The sequence below is a fragment of the Martes martes genome, assembly GCF_963455335.1.
Source record: "Martes martes genome assembly, chromosome: X".
In the NCBI taxonomy this organism is placed as follows: Eukaryota; Metazoa; Chordata; class Mammalia; order Carnivora; family Mustelidae; genus Martes; species Martes martes.
Genome location: NC_137897.1, coordinates 40585959 through 40606442, shown reverse-complemented (window position 1 = coordinate 40606442; position 20484 = coordinate 40585959). Strand labels below are relative to the sequence as shown.

The window sequence follows — 20484 nt, the reverse complement described above, 5'->3', positions numbered from 1 at the left end:
TATTTATTTGAGAGAGAGAGGGAGAGAGAGTGTGCATAAGCCAGGGAAGGGGCAGACAAAGAGGGAAAAGGGGATTCCCTGCTGAGCAGGGTGCCCTATGTCGGGGTCCATCCCAGAACCCCAGATCAGGACCTGCGCTGAAGGCAGATGCTTAACTGACTGAGCCACCCAGGCACCCCCGCATGATGTATTTCAATAAATAATTTACTAAAAAATTCATTTTTATGCTCTCTGGAGGTCCTAGCTTTTTAAGTTTGCCTTCATTTTATTTGATCCTTGCAAGACGTTGAGGTCAGTCCTGTTATTAAACTGTATGTCTACTAAATATCAGCTGATTGAACACACTTTAGACTCCTCAAATCACCAAATACATGAAGGAATTCTTCTAACTCACTGAATTTCCATCTGGTTTGGACAAAATACAGACTGCCCTTACAAACGTAATTCCTAACAAAGGAGTCCTGTAAGACGCCTGGACTTCAGTTATTGTTGCAGTACTGTATGAATGCTACTCTTAACATTTTTTTAAAAAGATTTTATTTATTTGACAGACAGAGATCACAAGTAGGCAGAGAGGCAGAAGCAGGCTCCCTGCTGGGCAGAGAGCCGGATGGAGGGCTCCATCCCAGGACCCTGGGATCATGACCTGAGCCGAAGGCAGAGGCTTTAACCCACTGAGCCACCCAGGCGCCCCTGCTACTCTTAACATTAACTTTTTAGAGAAGACCACAATTCTATTTTGGTATTTTTTTAAAGAGATTTATTTTTTTTAAGATTTTTTAAAAAATTTATTTATTTGACAAACAGAGATCACAAGTAGGCAGAGAGGCAGGCAGAGAGAGAGGAAGGGAAGCAGGCTCCCTACTGAGCAGAGAGCCCAATGTGGGGCTCGATCCCAGGACCCTGGGATCATGACCTGAGCCGAAGGCAGAGGCTTTAACCTAGAGCCACCCAGGCGTCCTTTATTTATTTTTTAGAGAGAGAGTGATAGAGTACGAGCTGGGGTGGAGGGGTGGAGGGGGTGGTGGGAAGCGGACTTCCTGCTGAGCAGGAAGCCCAACTCAGGGTTTGACCCCTGGACCCTGGAGTCACGATCCCAGCAGACACTTAACCAACTGAACCACCCAGGAGCCCCTATTTTGGTATCTTTTAAAGTAATTGTTTCCTCAGTATTATTATTACATGGATGTCAATTTTTTAAAAGGTATGAATACTGGAGAATTTTTTTTTTGTAAGCCAGAGAAGGGTTTTTGGCACATTTCTTCTGATCCATGTGCTTGAGTAAATAAGACTTTTTAGGGGTCCGCTGGATTTTCTGAAGGAAATTAGGAATTTGAGAGTCTGCTTCTCATTACAATTATCACAGGGTGGGATGAGCAAAACACTAGCCTGGATTCTGGAGCTCAAGCCTGATGGCAGCACTGGAGTCCAGGTTTTAAATGGGGATATAATGCGGTCAGATGCCTGTCTTGGTTGTGGAGAGGGCCTTGGCTGGAAAGACTGCTTACTGGAAGCAAGGAGATAAAAAAGGAGGTCCTTGTCATAGTCCTAGGGAGAACCTTCTCTTTCATTTATTTATTCTTCCATTCAACAAATACAAAGTGTATGCCAGGCACTCTACATATATTAATTCATTTAATCTGCATAAAAATCCAGTGAGGTAGGTACCCTTATGAGAATTTTACATGGGAGAGCACTGAAGGTCAAGGAGAAACATGCTCAAGATCAAAGGGATAGTAAGTGGCACGGAGAGTTAAGTGCAATGGCCAGAAGGTGGCTGCACTCAGCTTTGGCTTTAACAGCCAGGCATTTCTCCAAAACTATACTGTAGGCTTGAGCAGAACCAGGATTTGAACTGAAGTCCTGTTCTGCACAGGTCACCAGGAGCCAGTCTACAGGTATCCGCAGTTTCTTCATTCTTTGTCATCTCCTCAAAGTTCCTCAAGTACCCATCTGTTCTATGACTCAAGGTCTATGAGGTTAATGACAGACAGACTGTGGGAGGAGTGATGGGGGTGGGTCTATAGGGTGAGAGGTTATCCGTGGGATGAATGATGAGAATCTGTGGATACATGATAGGTGATCTGAAGGATGATAGGATGTGGGGTGAGTGATAGAAGATCTGTGGGGCAACTGGGGACCTGTGGGGTATGAGGTGACAAATTCTGCAAGGCAAGTTATGGGGGTTTGTACGGTAAGTAATGACAGCCTATGAGGTAAATGATAGGGGATTTGTGGGGTGACTTGAAAGGGTCTGTGTTATCCATGATGGGGGGGGTCTACAGGGTGAGTCGTGGGGTTGTAGGGTATATGACTGGAGGTCTGTTGGTGTAAGTTATGGGGTATGTGAAGTGAGTGATGGGTCTTGTGAGTTTTTGCGGTCCCTAGGGTGAGTGATGGGGATCTTAAGGGTACTGATGGGTGTCTTTGGAGTGAGTAATGGGGGAGTCTGAGGTGAGTGAAGAAAGATCTATGGAGTTATTGATGGGGTGTCTATGGGGCACCTGATCAGGAGACACGAGGTTGAATAAATTGAAGAACTTATAGATTTGGAAAGTTCTACAGAAAATGAAAAAGTGTGCTCTGGAGAGAACACCAAGGGTGTGAATGGATGATCACTTCTTAAGAGAGATAATGGGTGTCTCATGGATCTAATTAGTCATCATGGGACTCTGTGGGGTCAGTGATAGGGGGTTTGTAAGGTTATAGATTGGAAGCCTAAGTGATGATGATGGAGGGGGGGGTCTATGGCTGAGAGAACGGTGGTCCTTGAAATGAGTGAGGGAGGGGCTTATGGCGTCAGTCACAGGACATCTCTGGGGTTAGTAATTAGAGATCTCTCAGTGTTAGGGTCAAGATCTTTTATTTCCTGATTTTATTTCCTGATTTTAAAAACTGCCACCATCATGGCCCTTCTAGCTTCTTCTGTACCTTTGTCCCAGTGGCTCCTGGCTGTAGCTCCACACAGCTCCTTCCTTGCCCCTGCCTTTGGCCCTTCTGGTGCTTACCCATCAACCCGAGTTTGACAGATTAATTTGCTTTGTCTCTCCAACCTGCAGGACTGGACTCTTCTTCCTGGTGGAGGGTTCCTCATCAGCCCGTGTTCAAGTCCAGCCTACTACTTACTAGTTCAGCTTGCTCTTGGCTTTTGTGGTTTTGATGTCCAGCATGCTCTGGGCATGAGCGAGCTGCTTTACAGAATCGAGCACAAGGATTCCAGGCAGCACCAGCCACAGGCCGTTCATGAAGACAAAGTAAAACCAGAAGTAAAGCGGGTGGCCCAGCTCCCCATGCTGGAATCCATCCCGCTGCTCTGTTAGGAAATAGAGCACATCCCCATAGATCTGACCTGTGGGAGGTAAGAGGGGAAGAGGAAACCTAGTCAGGAGGAAAAGCTATTCCAAGGCATCTTCTAAGTCATCATTCAAGGTCTCAGAGCTGATTCTCAAATTTAGAGAGCTAAGAAATCTGAACACATACAGCTGAAAATTTGAGGAATTAGAAAAATGAGAATTCCAGAAATCAGAAGCTGAGAATTTCTCAACTCAGGAGAGTTCTTATCTCCAGAATTTAAGGAAGCTCAAAATACCTTTAATTCAAGACAGCGCAGGATTCCAGAACTAAAGAAAGCTAGCAGTGTAAGAACACAAGAGGACTGAATGCCAGATGAAGGGAGCTCAGAATCCTAACCCTGGAGGATCCAGGGGCTTCCTGCCACCTAATGTAAGCTTCACAGGAGACGTTGTGATGAAAGAGGAGGAGAGGGAAATGACCCTTTCCCACCTGAGAACACAGACTGAGAGGGTCATGGCTGTTCCAGAACCTCAGGATGATGTCATTCAGCCTGACTCAGCCCTGGATGGGCACAACTGAGGGGTGCTCTGTGTAGGGATCCCCCTGTGTCTGTGGATCCCCCATCAACCCCTCTAGGACCCAGTGTGGGCCCTCTCCTCACCTACAGAGACCACGAGCTGTAAGACAAAGCGGAGGGGCTGCTGGCGGAGAAAGGCGATCACCACCCATAGGCTGAGTGGTCCCCAAAGGCAAGCTGTGATGGTCTCCATGCATATTGTGAAGTTGTCACTCCTGTGGGAGGAGAAAGGATTGGGGAGCACTGGCATCACTGTGCTATACCCACATGGCACCCCATTAGTGCTCCCCGACTCACCACCGCCCCCAAATGAATGCAGGGCTCCCTTGATGGAGGCAAACACTTACAGGATATATCGGCTGTCTCCCTTGGCATACTCCTTCCCTGAAGAAGGTGAGAGACATACATGAAGAATAAAGGCAAGAAAAGGAATTCAGATGTGTGAGAGCTGAGGGCCCAGGTAAGGTGGGCTTCATAACCTCTCCATGCCTCAGTTTCCTCATCTGAGAAATGGGGTAGCTGTCTGGATTCCAGAGTGAACATATGTATACAAGATAATGTGTGCAGACCTGACACAGAACAGTAAGTAACGCTGTGACTGTCTGGTACCCAATAAATGCGGAACAAAAGAAGGTAAGTGTAGGTGATGGGGTGAGTGAAGTAGCCAGTGAATATGAGAGAAAGAGAGAGAGAGCACGCATGAGTGAGCAAGCAAGCACAAAGGTGAACAGAGGAGTGAATCAAAGAATGAGCAGGAAATTAATAAGAAAAAGACAGACCACTCAATGTAAAAATAGACAGGAGACAAGAATAGGTTCTTTAGAAAACAGGATTCCAAGATGGTCAATAAACATATGAAATGTGTTCAAACTTCATTAATTATTAAGAAAAAGCAAATTAAAACCATAATGAGGTATTGCTTGCAGCCACTATGACTAAAACTAAAGAAACACCTGACCATACCAAGTGTTGCTGAGGATGTGGAGGAACTAGAACTCCCATATGCTGCTGGTGGGAAAATAAAATGGTGTAGCCATTTTCAAAAACAGTTTGGCAGTTTTTTCATAAAGTTAAACACACATCTACCACTCTTCTCTTCCATATTTACCCAAGAGAAACAAAGGCGGATCTTCACACAGACTTGTGTTAGATCCAAGTGTTATGTAAGAATAGCAGTTTTATGGGTGCCTGGGTGGTTCAGTTGGTCAAGCATCTGCCTTTTGCTTAGGTCATGATCCTGGAGTCCTGGGATCGAGTTCTGCATCGGGCTCCCTGCTCAGTGAAGAGTCTGTTTCTCCCTCTTCCTCTGCCCCTCCCCGCTGCTCGTGTACTGGTGCTCTCTAATAAATAAATAAAATCTTTGAAAAAACATAGCATAAAAATAATTTATTCATGAGGCCAAAAAGGAATATTATTTATAATAGCAAAAGACTGGGGGCACCTGGGTGGCTCAGTCGTTGAGCTCTGCCTTCAGCTCAGGTCATGATCTCAGGGTCCTGGGATTGAGCCCGGTGTTGGGCTCCCTGCTCAGTTGGGAGTCTGCTTCTCCCTCTCCTGCTGATTGTTCTCTCTTTCTTTCTCTCTCAAATAAATAAAATCTTCTTTTTATTTTTTAATTTTTATTTATTTATTTGACAGAGAGAGAGAGATCACGAATAGGCAGAGAAGCAGGCAGAGAGAGAGGGAGAAGCAAGCTCCCTACCGAGCAGAGAGCCCAATGCGGGGTTCGATCCCAGGACCCTGAGACTATGATCCGAGCCGAAGACAGAGGCTCAACACACTGAGCCACCCAGGCGCCCCAAAATCTTTTTTTTAAATTTGTTTATTTGCCAGAGAGAGAGATCACAAGGAGGCAGAGAGGCAGGCAGAGAGAGGGGGGAAGCAGGCTCCCCGCTGAGCAGAGAGCCCATTGTGGGGCTCGATCCCAGGACTCCGAGACCACGACCTGAGCCGAAGGCAGAGGCTTAACCCACTGAGCCACCCAGGCGCCGCTCAAATAAAAAAAGATAAAAAAAAAAAAAGATTGGAGGGAAATACCCTAAAATACTGGCCAAGTCAAATAATTCTGTAACATCCATGCTTTGAAAGCTTTTTATGAACTGATGAGGAGTGACCACGTTGAAAAAAAGCAAAGTTCAGAGGTATATATACCATATTATCATTTGCACAGAAGGGAAAAAAAGCGATGATGATGATGATGATGAAGGACAGTTATGGCATCTACTGTCTGCCAACAGAGTTCTTAAAATCTTTTTCAAGATTTATTTATTTATCTGAAAGAGTGTGTGTGCATGAGCAGGAGGGGCAGAGGGAGAGGGAATCTCAAATGGACTTCATGCTGAGCTCAGAGCCTGACACAGGGCTCAATCTCATGACCTGAGCTGAAAGCAAGAGCCAGATGCTTAACCGACTGTGCTATCTAAGTGACTTACATATTTTGGGGTATTACCATCCCTCTTTTACAAATAGCAAACTGAGGCTTATCTGTATAATTTTGTTATAAGTAAGCCCTGGAAGAAAGCATACACAATTATTAACATTGGTTAATAATTACAGAAACTTGGTGGACAGAAGGTCGATTTTCATTGCACACCTCTTTAAATGGTTTGTTTTTTTGACCCATATGAACAGATATTCAACAAAAAAGTTGAATACATTTTTTAAATAAATTAATGTTAGAGTTGGTGGGTGGATAAATATCTAAGCCAATCCCTGCCCAGAAAATTCCCTCCCACAGCCCTCAAAGAACTCAGGACTCACAGAGTTGGGACAAGAAAGCTTGGTCTCCAAGAAGGTCTTCGTGGTAGAGGCTGAACCAGCCCTCAATCACCATGTGAATGAACCCACACACTGCAAACCAGCACAGGGATAGACGCCGCCAAGTCCCCAGGGGGACGACCGCAGCACGACCTGACAACAGCCATGTGGTCACAACCAAGACCCCAGAGACGGAGAAGAGGCCCGCCAGGAGATGCCAAGTGGGGCAGTCATTAGGCACAAAGTTGTCCAACCTCAGGTGCCGAGGCCAGTATGGGTGCAAGGGGCTGGCGTTGGTGGTCATGTCTCTGTAGGCTGATGGCTGTATGTGGGCAAGTAGAAAGGAGAAAAAAAAAGAGAGAGAGAGAAAAACCTGAGCAAACAGAAAGCACAGAATGAGATCATAAAATCAAATCCAAATAATTTATTATCACAAGAAGTGTAAATGGACTAAAATGATCAGTTAATAGACTGGATTAATAACAGCCTAATTATATGCTGTTTAAAAATCCCAACTATAAGGCTGTTCCAGTCCTCCAAGAGAGTCCTATGATGTGAAAGACACAGGAACCGGGCCAGGTTCTAGCCCTCATTGGTCACAGTCTGGTGGGCGGACACAAAAAACAGACTAGGTCCCAGCACTCACTGGTCACGCCCTGATAGGGGACACACAAGGGCCGGGTGTGGTCCCTTCCTCAGGGGTCATAGTTGGCTGAGGGAGACACAGCGACCAGGCTGGGTTCCACTGCAAGGATCAGGGTCTAGCAACTTTCAAGAGGAAGCTATTCCCTCCCCCGCAGTCCTGGAATCCGCAGGACAGAAGAGAGAAAACTAATCCGAACTACAACCGTCAGGTTCAGTATGTGCAAAGCCAGACCCTTCCCGAAATCGTGCAGAACGCCACTAACCTGCAAGAGAAAGAGGAAAGCGGAAGGCAGGGGTCTTGGGTGCAGTTCTAAACAGGAAAACGAGGGTGAAATACACAGACCACTAATTAGAAATAGAAGCCTGTGGTCTAGCTGCCCAATGAGAAGGCAGATCGTCTGCCGTCCAGGCAACCGCGCCGTAGCTGGGGGTCTTGCGCAGGCGCGTAGAGTGGGCGGTGGGTGTACTTGCGTGGGACCCGGGCGGGGGGTGGTGGGGGGAGAGGGAGGGAGGAAGGGTCTAGCGCGGGCGTCGAGGGCCGGCTGTTTAGCAGTTGAGAGCTAGGGGATGGAGTGGCAGGTTGGGCGGAGGAAACTCACCCAGCGGCGTGGTCGCGGCGGCCTCGCTCACAGACTCCGGGGTCTCTCTAGGCTAGCTCGCAGGCTGCGTAAAAACCCTTCGTTCCGACTTGTTCCCTCACAGGTTCCTCACCTTACGGAGCTGACCAATGGAGGGGCTGCGAAGGCGGCCAGCGCCGCCCCTAACCAATAGGAGCTCTCTGTGTGCCGCCGGCCCCGCCCCCATGCGTGGTGCCATTTTCGCTGTTGGTTGAGACCCAGTCAGGAGTTGCGGGAAGGCTGGGATCCGCCAAGGCTGGTGGGCGTTTTGGGGCTGAACCCTGTCCGCAGTGAGTCCTAGCTTCAATTTCCCTAGCCAGTTGTCAGTCAGTCGTATCGGAAACTGGGTGTTTTATCCTTATCTGCTGTTGAGTCAGCATTGCTGTGTTCGCTCACCTACCTTTGCCCTCGTTTTTTAGGGACATCAATCAATGAGTTCCCAATCCTAATGCTCGAACCGGCGAGGAAACTTAGTACGACAGGCAGATCACATCTTGTACGTTGTGCCTCTGCCCTCTCCCTGGGCGCTCAGAACTCCTCAACGGTCATCTCCACTTCTCCCGACTTAAGTCAGAACTAGTCAAAACCCGGGCTCCCCAGAGCTGCTGGCCAATTGGCATGGAGACCCTTAGTCTCCCTGTGCCAACTCGAAAGGGCCAATCCAAACTCCGTGACTCTAAGCCAGCAGGCACCCCAGGCCGCGCAATGAATCAGAACCCCGACCTATCCCACACCTTCCTGTCCAATTAGAACCCACAAGCTTCAGTTCTAAGGACCAATAAGCATGAACTCTTCATCTGTCTTGCTTTCCCCTCTCTCTGCCCTAGTCAAAATAACGGATCAGAAAACCAGTTTTCCAGCCAGCTAGTATCAGGTCCCCCCCCCCACACACACACATCCAACTATCCAGTTTGTCCTGGCTCCACTCAAATTAAGTGCAGTCCTCGAGCTCATCGTCCAGCCCTGAACGATAATAAATTAACCATGAACCAGCCACAACCTGTTCCCTCTTCATGATTTCCAGCTTCCAAACCTTTAATCCGTGCTGTGCCCGTTCCTCACTCAATTCTATTCCCCACTGAGCAGTGAAGAAAGAGCCTTTTGTATCTTTCCTACTTTTATTTGACAATAACAAACTGTATATAAAAAGGGAGAAGGAAGGCGGGGGAGGCCCTGGATCTCCCCCTCTCTGTTTCCCCAAGCATCCTCCGCCCCTAGGCCCCAGCAGGGACCACCCCCTTCCCGCCTTGTGGTGAAGTGGGGATCGACAGGCATGGAAACTGTGTGTGTGTGTGTGTGTGTGTGTGTGTGTGTGTAGGGGTGTCAGGGGGGTCAAGGATGGAGAGGGGTCAAGAATTAGAGATAGGGCCTTCCCTCATCCCGCATCAGAGCTGGCACCCTGAGGAGGGGTCTTGAGGGAGCTATGAGGGTCCACAGATGTGCCTCAGCCTATGAGACGATAGAAGATCCAACATCCAAAAGTGACCCAGTGACTGGCCCAGCTGAGCTCTGACCACTTGTGGACAGTGTATGCCATGCCGTAGCCCTGTGGGAGAGAAAGAGGTGACAGTCCCACTCGGCAAGAACAAAAAAAGGTCTCAGGAAAACCCATCCTTTGTTCAAGGACATTTCTGTGACTCCATGCTAACCCTAGGCAAGGCCCCAGAGAAGAGACTGGGTACATGTAAAAGGTAAGCAGAATCAGGTGTTATTTTTTTTCATGTTTTCTTCTTTAAATATTATTTTAAAAACAAAACAAGGCAATTCCATCCTCTGACTTGTACTCTCCCTAATACAGAAGGAGCTCCTAGAAATCAATTTTTCAAAAAGAAAAAAAAAAAACCTGGTAAAGGAAGGGAGTATGCCAGTCTCACAAAGGAAAAATCCCAGTGGCTCTTAAATATATGAAAAGATACTCAGCCTCACTCATAATCTTCCTCCTCTCAAACCGGCAAACCTATCCAGGCAGTCTGAGAGGCACTCTGTTGGTAGGGCAACAGGTATGGTCACACACTGCTAGGGGGAGGCAAAAAAGTAACTTCTTTGTAACTCTTAAGGCTAGATCCTATAGTTCTGTCTGCACCTGTGTGAATCCATATGGGTATGAGGGTATTAGTACTTGCTGTAGCACCATTTGCAATAAGAAAGGGCTGGAAATCACCTAGGTGTTCACTGATGAGGGACAAACTACACTGTGTCATATCATCATACCCTCGCAATGGAAACCAAATGAATGAGGACATTCCATGTACTTATGCGGAAGATTTTCAAGAACGATTACGTGAAAACAGTGACATGCAGAATGGTATCATTCATGAGTTCTTTTAGGGTAAAACCTGGGGGTGGGGGAGGGAATCAAAATATAAATCTACCGTTGTGCTTATATTTTAGCGGGACATTTTAATGAAGTGAATAAAAATAGTTACCTGTAAAGAGGGGAGGAAGGAGACAGTAGGAGCAAGACTTTTCCCTGAACATCTTGAATACTGTTTTGTTTTTGAACCTTGTGATTATGCATTAACTATTTTTAAATGTTTTAGTAAAAATTAAAACCCCGATTTTGCACACTCAACCTGAACGAAGATTAAAAATTGTTTTTAATGACAAAATAGAAAGTAAAAGTTTTATTTTCAATTAAAAATTAAAAAATGCAACTAAAAGAGAAGCAAAACCTGGATCCTGCAAGAGCCATGTGAAGAAACAGTATTTTTAAAATCATCTTTCATTTTAAAAGGGACTAAAATCTGGAATGTGCATACTCCACATGAATAAAAATAGCACATACATTTTAATGTACATTTTTAAAGCAGAATCCAGAGTTTGCACATTCAACCTGAGTAAAAATACTTCTTAATTAAATAAGAAAGAAACCTTGTGCATTCTATTGAAACAAAAATATGATGAAATAATTAATATTTTGAAGAGTAAAACCTGGGGGTACCTGGGTGGCTCAGTCGGTTAAGAGGCTGCCTTCAGCTCAGGTCATGATCCTGGGGTCCTGAGATTGAGCCCCTGCGTTGGGCTCCTTGCTTGCCAGGGAGCCTGCTTCTCCCTCTCCCCCTGCCCCTCCCTCCTCTGCTCCTGTTTCTTTCTCTCTCTCTCTCTCTCTCTCTCTCACACACACACACACACACACAAATAAATAAAATGTTAAAAAAAAAAGAAAACTGGAATTTTGCTCTTCATCTCTATAAAATAAATTTTATAAGTAAACTAAACATAGTTTGCACGCCTTGCCCTAATAAGAGCCCCAACAGGATGAGTCCAGCAGAAGGACCCTGAGAAAGAAGGATCCAGGAGCACTAGCTTTGCAAGTGCTAGACAGACACACAACATGAGGTCCTCAATGCCTCAGCCTCTTCACCTTTGCTCTCATGGTTCCCATGAGTGGGTAGCACGTCCCTAAGTAACCTCCAGCCCAGGGCCCCACCTCACCTGCTCCTCTGTGGTGTCATCCACATCGACATCAAACAGGGAGCCCAGGTAGGCCAGGTGGAAGATGGCCAGGGCCCCAAAGAGCAGGTTTAAGACTCGCACCCCCAGGCCCTGTGGGGGACAGATGGATATGCTTGGCAGCTGGATCTACTCACTGTCCCCCAGCCCCACCCGGCCAGGGGAGCCCAGGGAGATGCACAAGGCCCAGTGGGTCCCAGGAAGGAGGATGTCCAGGGCACAGGGCACCCTCTGGGGTTTGGATCTTCCTACGGGAGCCCCAGAGGTATCCAGGGATGAGGGTACTGTTAGCCTAGGGGCATCCAGGGGGAGAGGCGAGTGTTGAGGCAGAGGAGGACGAATGGAGGGGCTTCAGCTGGGGGCTTATGGTGATAAACGTTGGTTGCCAGGTGGGAGGCAAATCTGAGGTGGTCCATATTTCTTATTGCAAACAATGAAAAAACGAACAGAAACAAATCCCCACCACGACCTATGGAGACCCACCTTTCCCCACCGCCCTCGCTCGCTTTGCTCAAGCCACACTGGCCTCCTTGTTGTTCCTCAAATATTCCAGGCTCTCCCATCTCAGAGCTTTTACACAGGTTGTTCTCTCCCTGCCTGGAATGCTTCTCTTCCTCATCTCCTCCAGTTCAAGAACTCAAAAGTCACTTCCCTATTTAAAATTGAAACCATTCACACCCCCGCCCCATACTTCCCTTCCCCTTTCCCTCACGTCTTTTCTCCTTGGCATTAATCCCAATCTAAGAAACTATTATACTTTCGTGACTTTTTAAAAATTTACTGTCTTATCTGTTAAAAGGCTTGTCCCATACGGCTGGGACTTTAGTCTCTTTTGTTCACCACTGTGTCCCCAGGGCCTAGAACAGTGCCTGATACCAGCAGGTGCTCAATAAATATTCACGGGGCGAGGGGGGGGAATGGATGCCAGGTGTGTGTACAGCAGAGGCTTGATAATGTTTGTGAGAGAAATGGATGCCAGGGACTAGAAGTGAGGTTCTGGGGACGGCTCAGGCACCAGGAGAGGAAGCTGGACACCCTGAGACGGACAGAAGATGGAGACGGAAGTAACGTTCTTGAGGGGAAGTGTTGGGCATGAGGTTGCCCGGGCTGAACCCTCACCAAGCGATGCCGGTGCGAACAGTTTGGTGGGCACCGTTTTGACAAGACGCAGGCACTGAGGATCCGAGCCAGGCGCTTCCGGAGGACTGGGGCGGATGCCAGGAGGTAAGGGGGTCAGGTTAGCCTCAGGGGACGGTGGTTCTAGCCCTGCCCCCACCTCCTATCCCATCTGCTGGGCCGGGCTCAGCACTCACCGTGTTCCACGTAAGTGATAAACGCCAAGGACAGCAGCACCGCAGCCAAATGGAAGCTGAAGCCCTGGAGGGCCCAGGGGGCAAGGAGGTGAGTAAGGAGAGGCCCTGCCCCCCCAGCTCTCCCCACCCCACATCCCGCTCTGCCCTGCTCACGTGCAGGAGGGCACTGGCTGCATAGGTAACCAGCACGGCTGAGAAGGTCCCCAGGCGGAGAGCGTTCTTGAAAACATCTGGAAGGGGGAGATGCAAGTCAAGAGTCTCCTGGGATCCCCTCTGCCCTCCCCAGGGGGCCAGAGGGCAAGGTGAGGAACCCACAACCTTTTGGAGCCCCCAGGATAAAATCTTGATAATGGTCCCAAATGTCCCATGTCTGAAACTTAGCTCCTGATCTTCCCTCCCAAGCTGCTCCTCCCATAGCACCCCCAAGTTCAGCCAAGGTCAACTCTACTCTTCCAGTTCCTCAGAGCAAAAACTAAAATCACCCTCGCTCTGCCCTCTTCTACCCTCTCCCCCATTTCCACAACCAAACTCTCAGCAAATCCTGTCAGTTCCACCTCCAGAATATATCCAGAATCTGCCCTCTCTTCACACCCACTGCCACCACCACCATAGCTTGCTTGGACTATTGCTGTGACCTCCTCCCTGCTTCCACCTTGTCTGCTCTCACAGCAGCTGGAGGGGCCTGTTACAACCCAAGTCAGCCCTCAGCCCTCTTCTGCTCACACCCCTGCTGTGGTGCCACTTCTCAGAGAAAAAGCCCCAGTCCTCCCTGTGGCCAGTGAAGCCCTCCAGCCCCCTATCACCTCTCTGCCCTCACCTCCTGCTGCTGGTCCCCACTCACTCTGCTCTTCTGGCACTGGTCTCCTCCCTGTTCCTCAGATACATGCACAGTGTGCTGCCTCAGGGCCTTTGTACCGGCTGTTCCCTCCATCTGTTTACCCTCTTCCCCCAAACATCGGTATTGCTTGTTCTTTCATCTTGCTCAGGTCTTTGCTCAAATGTCACCTCCTCAGTGGGACTTGCTCTGGCTAATTTATTTAAAATTGCAACACTTCGGGGCGCCTGGGTGGCTCAGTGGGTTAAGCCGCTGCCTTCCGCTCAGGTCATGATCTCAAGGTCCTGGGATCGAGCCCTGCGTCGGGCTCTCTGCTCAGCAGGGAGCCTGCTTCCCTCTCTCTCTCTCTGCCTGCCTCTCTGCCTACTTGTGATCTCTCTCTGTCAGATAGATAAATAAAATCTTTAAAAAAAAAAAAAAGTTTAAAATTGCAACACTCCCCCCGCCCTCACTCCTGCCAACACTCCCAGATCATCTTTACCTGCTTCATTTTTTTTTTACCATAGCACTGTTACCACTTGCACTATTACATATTTTTTTTCTCTTACTGTCTGCTCTCCCCACAAAAATGTCAGCTCCACAGGGGCCAGAGACTCCCCCCGCCCCGGTTCCTGCAGTATCTTCAGTGCCTAGTATACAATAGATTCTCAGTAAACGTTACATGAATGGGGAAGGGCCTGGGTTGAGGGCTCCCAACTCTCTTGGAGCGGTGACTTGGTGACTCACAGTTATTTAGCCAATAAGACATGGGCAGGTTCCAGCTCGTGACAACTTCCACCATGGACCGAGGCAGCTCCACATTCAGTGGCTTGGATACAGTCAGGTCCCTGTAGGCAAAAGAGACCTGCAAATTCATCTGGGATCTCAAGCCATCCATCTAACCTCCATACTTTTATCTTGGCTGTTCCCTCCCCTGGGACTCCCTCCCACCTCCCTGCAGCTCCTCTAGGCAGCACCCTAAGGGAGAGGGGGGCCCCCGGCCCTCCCCACCATTCCAGGTGATCCTTCTCCTCGGTGAAGCCGGCCCCTGCCAACGTGGCCGTGGCCTCGGACAGAAAGCCCACAAAATAGTTGCTGAAGTGGAAGGAGACAGCACTCTCGTAGGCTCGCAGCCACCTGGGAAGAAAGTGGTTGGGGGGAGAGAGGGATCACTCCCAGGCCCGGCATGACACCCCACCACATGTCAGGTCCCCAGCCCCACTCTGCAGACTCACCTTACCATGGTGCCCCTAGGGCCCCCAGGGGTCAGGAAGGCAGCAGAGAAGAAAGGAAAGAGAGTCAGAGAGGACCTGGAGGCTGGCCGGAGTTGTTTGTAGACAAGACAAGACAGAAACATGGCAGCAAAAGATAGTCACATGCACACGTACGCTGTCAGTTTCACACGCCTCAAGTGGAAGTGTGAGCTGCCCTACGGTATGACCTGGTCCTACAGCCTCACATGGCCAGACATCCAGACCCAGCCACTGTCAGAGGCCTGACCTCACCGCGCCACACAGCGACACAGCCACGAGGCCAGACACAAATGCTATCAGACTCCCAGCCCCACAGCCCTCGAGTCTGACCCAGTGACGGTAAGATACATCAGAGTCCTTTACTTAGGCACAGACACCACCAGGCACCCTGCTTTGCACACGTATGCGATACTATGCTCAACCCAGTCATCCTGTCAGCTGTACAGTCAGACATGGTGAAAAACAGACCGCGGCCCGGAGAAAGTGTAGGTTCTGGAATCGGGCCTGGGAATAACACCCAGAGGCTTAGCTGGGTGACACTTGTTAAATCTCTCCACCCTTTGGGAGCCTCATTCAGCATCAGACACCATCAGCGGCCAGTGAGTGGGGGCACTGGGTCATACAATCAAACAGCTGGATGAAATCCTACAGTCACACTAGAAGGTGGACAGTCAGTCCCACAGATAGGCATGGACACATGGTCGGTCATGAGCCCACAGCCAGACGACACCAGGCGGCCAGACAAGGCAGACTCACAGGCAGAATCCGTCACAGACAGGCATACAACAGGCTACGCACGGTCAGACCCATTCCCAGCCAGAGTCACAGATGACCCAGCTTTATCTTTTCCAGTGACAGGCACACATCCTATCACTGACAAAGGCACAGCGAGACAGCTGGAACACCAGTCCCACACAGAGGGTGAGTAGCTGACAGGTGAACGACCCACATATACCAGTGTTACAGGCAGGTCGGCGTCACCCACCAATATATACTTGTCGATCCCCATTGTCGTCCCATAATTTGTTCCTAGCCATAAACTAGATGGACAGCCAGGCACAGTTGGAGTGTCAGTCACATGGAGTCACAGAGCTAACTGTGGTCAAACAACAGCCATAGACACTCAGCCTCTGTCTAGTCATGGGATAGATGGTCCAACAGTCTCAGATTTATAGAACAAACCAGCCACAGACTGCGCCCCCCACCCCAACCCCTAGTCAGCCCCACTTGCCCTTAGCACCTGCCCTCATTTACCTGGCTTTGCGTTTCTTGCTGTATTAACAGAAGACAGACAGAAGAATTAAGCGACAGGCTCAGAGCTGGGGAGACCCCAGGTCCCTCCCCAACCCCCTCCCTGTTGGGCAGAGGCCTCGAAGGCTGTGCTCACTTGCGAAGGAGGCGGTCACCATCAAGGGGGATGAAGTATGGGAAGAGGTAGGGGCCCACACAGGTGGACAGCACAAGGCACAGGAGGGCCAACGCCAGGCTCCGGGCCACTTTCTGCAGCCATCGGCGGCCCTGTGGGGATCAAGGCTCCATGAACACTGCCCCACCATGGCTCCCACAGTCCCTGCCCACCTGTCCACCCAGGACCTCACCAGCGGGCGGCCTTGGACAGCCTGTAGGTAGCTGTGGAAGGATATCCAGGGCCCAAAGACGATGGTGCCCACGAAGTAGAGGTAGCCCATGAACTCCATGGGCGAGGGCACTGCACCCACCTCGCCCCGGTCCAGGTCGAAGCCCAGAGACACCGCCTTCATGGCCACGATCATCTGGGCCCCTATGTGTGGCGCCCATGGTCAAGTGGACAGGCAAAGAGCAGGTCCGCGTGAGGGAATGGGGAGCACCAGGTGAGAGGTGGTGGGAGATGAGGAGGTCAGGTGTGGACAGGTGGGCACGGTGTCAGACAGGCAGGTGAGCAGAGGGGGCCCAGGACCAGCAGACGCCATTAGTCAAGTGTCAGGCGCTTGCGGACATGAGATAGGATGGACAGATGGCGCGGGGGGGGGGTGCTGGTGGAGGGGAAGGCATGGGAGAGAGAGACACAGATGTAAGGGGAATCTGAGGCCCACGTGTCCACCAGGGCGGGCAGATGAGGGAGAAAAGCAGGGAAGGACAGACAGGGTTGGGGGAGTTAGGAGCTGTGGGGCAGGGCGGGAAGACAGGGGTGGGAGGGGGCAGGTGAGAGGGCCGGGACCACCTACCTCGCATCTTGTGCCATGTCACGGTGTCCACCATGTGCATCTCACTACGGAAAAAAGGTGGTCTTGGCTCCATGACTCCCATGGTCTCAGAGACCACAAAGTGGGGGAAACCCAGGCGCAGAGACGGTTACAGCCCCCCTCCCCGCACATCACCATCCTGCACAATCTCCTGGAGGAATAATTCTCCAGGACCCAGGACTCCCTCCTCCAGGGGGAGCCCAAGCCCAGCCTGTCCAGTACAGCCTTCAGAAAGAACCAGTCTCCCAGACTCCGGTGCCCCCCCACTCTGGGAATCCCCTATGCCCTCCTAGTCCTGGACAGCCTCACGAGGAGTGGCCTGGGCCCACCGCCCCCTGCCCCCCCGCCCTTTGGCCCACAACGCGGGGAGGAGGACTCGCACCCATACCCCATGAGCAGGTAGATGAGGATGGTGACCGAGAGGAAGACGCCACGATGGGAGGAATGTCGGCAGAGGAACAGCACGAGGTAGCACAAGAGGCTGAGCAGCACGACCCAAACCATGTGCAGCTGGAAGAAGTGGTAGAGGCTGAAGAACCCCCCTGCCACAGTGCTCGCATGCTTCAGGTAGGACGGCAACCCTTCGGGTGGAGGGGGGAGAGACAAAGAGAACAAGAACGGGAAGTTGGCTGGGCCAGGAGGAAGGGAGGGCCACCGGGCAGAGGGCAGAATAAGAGGTGGCAACGTGGTGAGATTACGGGGGGAGGGGGGAGGGGGAGGAAGCGGGTGAGCTTGAGAGGGGAGCCGAGAAGAAACATCTGTAAAGGACATTTTTGGGAACCCTGGGTGAAATATTAATATTGACTTATGTTGGATAATTATTATCGCACCCAGATTACATTTCTTGAGCAGGGAGGAAGGGCGTGCTTGTTGGGGGAAGATGTCCTTGTTCTTGGGGAGGCACACACCGAAGGGTTTGGGGTGAAGTGTCAGCACATTCTTCACAGGATTCAGGAAGATGATAGATAGGTAGATAGATAGAGCTAACGTGTTAAGATGTTGACAGTTGCAGGGGGCGCCTGGGTGGCTCAGTGGGTTAAGCCTCTGCCTTCGGCTCAGGTCATGATCTCAGGGTCCTGGGATTGAGCCCCGCATCGAGCCCCGCATCGAGCCCCACATCGAGCCCCACATCGAGCCCCACATCGAGCCCCACATCGAGCTCTCTGCTCAGCAGGGAACCTGCTTTCCCTCCTCTCTCTCTCTGCCTGCCTCTCTGCCTACTTGTGATCTCTGTCTGTCAAATAAATAAATAAAATCTTTAAAAAAAAGATGTTGACAGTTGGAGAATCTGATAATGCATATATAGGTGTTCACAACATTATCCTTTCAGCTTAACTTTTTGGTAAGTTCTAAATATTTCAAAATGATGAACTTTGGCGGGGGGGACATCCATTTAAAACAAAAGAAAAAAAGGGGGCACCTGGCTGGCTCAGTTGGTGGAGAGTGCGACTCTTGATCTCGGGTCATGAGTTCGAGCCCCACATTGGGCGTAGATTACCAAAAAAAAAAAATCAATAAATAAACTTTAAAGAAAAGAAAAGGAAAAGAAAGTGTAGAAGCTTTGAATCTCAGATTTCCAAAATTCTCAGCATCCTATAAGAAAGTTGGGAACTTGGAATTGTATCATTCGGATACAGGCTTGCCACGATTGTGGAAGAATTCCAGAATCCCACAATCCAGAAATCTCATCATGCCCAGACTCTCGAAATCCAGAATGCCAGCATTTTGGAAGGCTACACTGTGAGAATTTCTATTTGTCAGAATGCCCAAACTCTGTAACGTGGTACTTAGGGATTCCATAGCTGACATCGGCATCCCAGAAGCTTGTAACCTTGGGATGGAGACATTTCAGGATCCCAAGATCCAAGAAGCTCAGCTTTCTAGAATCCCAGAAACCCAGGCATACCGAAGGATGTGGCTTGTCATGGCAGGATGTGGCTTGGTGTGGTGTGGCATGGAGTGGCTGGGCATAGCGGGACGTGGTGTAATGGAATGGCACTTGGGCTGCTGGCATGTGGTGGGCTAGACACGTTGGCATCCGGCTTGGCATGGCAAGATGTAGTGGGTTAAAATGTGGCTTGGGATGGATAAATGTGGTATGTGTGATATGGCCTCCGTGGTGGCACCTGGTGCGGCAAGCACTTACCAAGCCTCCAGAGGAGCCGGCAGGCGAGGCAGATGGCAAGGAGCAGCCAGATCTGATCAAGGCCCTGCTGGGCAGTAGGCAGGAGACAGCCCTGCAGCAGTTGCTGGAAAAATTCCTGGCGGCTGAAGGTGGCCATTGCGAACCCCCACGGATGGATGGGCAGATGGATAGACCTGTCAAAGGGGATACACAGGGAGCCAGGATGTCCGTGGGGCAGACCATGCTCAAGGGATGGACTTGAACACTCAGATTTCAGTTTGGGGCTGTCCGTGGGGAGACATGGTCCTGGGGGGCTGGGGGAGGGTGTGAATGTCAGGTACATCCGACAGAGCCACCAACTGTGTGTGTGAATGGGCGTCCGGGGTGAACACACACAGCCCATGACCTGTAGTGAATGAAGGACCCGTATCTCTTGTATGCTGTGAACAGTCCGGGTCCGATGTAATTGAATGGTGTATATTCTAGGCCCACATATCAAATGCCCCCCCCCGGGTTTCCAAGGTAGAGTCACTCTGTGTGGAGGGCAAAGAGGGAGATCCTGTGACACTTGGGGGCCGTGTGCATCTCTTCTTCTATGGATGTGGGGGGTGTCCTGTATCCCCCGCGCGCCCCATCTCACCCCCACCTGGCCTCTTGTAGCCGCCAACAAAGCTCTGCCCAGGCCCGGGAGCTGCAGGGAGGTGAAGTTGGCAGTCGGGCATGTAGCAATTGGAGCAGCGGGAAAGGTGATGGAGAGGGGGCCCCAGGACACGCGCTGCAGACCCGCGCGGAGAGGCCGGCTCAGGATGGGAGCAGGGCAGCAGCACGCGCACTGCTGGCGACTTACCTGGCAGGAAGGAAGCTGCGGTCCTGGGGGCCGGGGACGCACCGCCGCCGCCACCGTCGCCGCCTCCTCCGGGCAGCCTCCCCCGCAGGCCGCAAGGCCGGGACCAGCTGCGGCTCCCTGGGCGGCGCGGAGAGCGGGCCCTTTAAATCCCGGGGAGGCCCGGCCGGCCAGCTCGGCCAATGAGAGGGCAGGAGAGGGGCGGGGACGGAGGAGGAGGGGAGCCGGAGGAGCGAGGGAAGGAGGAGCGGGAGGTTGAGAGGAGCTGGGCGCGGGAGGACGTCGGCGCGCGGAACGTTCGCGCCCGCACCTATCCGGCCTCTTGGGGCTGTTCCAGCCCCTTGAAGGTACGCGTCGGGAGGTCTTCTGGCGGCCCGGAAACAAACTTTCCAATCGTCAAATTCCTAATCCTTCAAGAAGCTGAGACGCGGAGGGATGGGGGAGGGAGAAGGCAAGCCCGCTCCCGCGACCCGGCCCAACTGCCCACCCGCGCAAGTCTTCTGGCCACTTTTGTCCCCCCTCTCCCCCTCGTTTCACAGATGGGAGAATAAATCGAGATCTCTCCTTCCC

General features: G+C 50.8%; 2 protein-coding genes across 3 annotated transcripts; both read right to left on the bottom strand.

Annotated features, from left to right (window-relative positions):
- Positions 1-2846: 2846 nt before the first annotated feature.
- On the bottom strand, positions 2847-8215 carry EBP (EBP cholestenol delta-isomerase). Of its 2 annotated transcripts, none has more exons than XM_080795919.1 (5): positions 7873-8215; positions 6632-6950; positions 4219-4255; positions 3956-4086; positions 2847-3349 (listed from the first exon to the last, which is right to left on the bottom strand). In XM_080795919.1, exons 2-5 carry the CDS (start codon positions 6930-6932, stop codon positions 3126-3128), a joined length of 693 nt encoding a protein of 230 aa, XP_080652045.1. In that variant the 5' UTR covers positions 6933-6950; positions 7873-8215; the 3' UTR covers positions 2847-3125. The 2 variants fall into 2 exon arrangements, with proteins under 2 accessions (XP_080652045.1, XP_080652046.1); XM_080795920.1 differs by lacking the exon at positions 7873-8215 and adding an exon at positions 7537-7578.
- Positions 8216-8993: 778 nt separating this feature from the next.
- PORCN (porcupine O-acyltransferase) lies at positions 8994-20028 on the bottom strand. The gene is made up of 13 exons (XM_080831283.1): positions 19918-20028; positions 19092-19264; positions 17334-17526; positions 16928-16971; positions 16322-16503; positions 16111-16241; positions 14482-14607; positions 14218-14318; positions 12810-12886; positions 12657-12720; positions 12463-12548; positions 11326-11436; positions 8994-9436 (listed from the first exon to the last, which is right to left on the bottom strand). The coding sequence occupies exons 2-13, from the start codon at positions 19225-19227 to the stop codon at positions 9335-9337; spliced, it is 1353 nt and encodes a 450-aa protein (XP_080687409.1). The 5' UTR covers positions 19228-19264; positions 19918-20028; the 3' UTR covers positions 8994-9334.
- Positions 20029-20484: the final 456 nt, after the last annotated feature.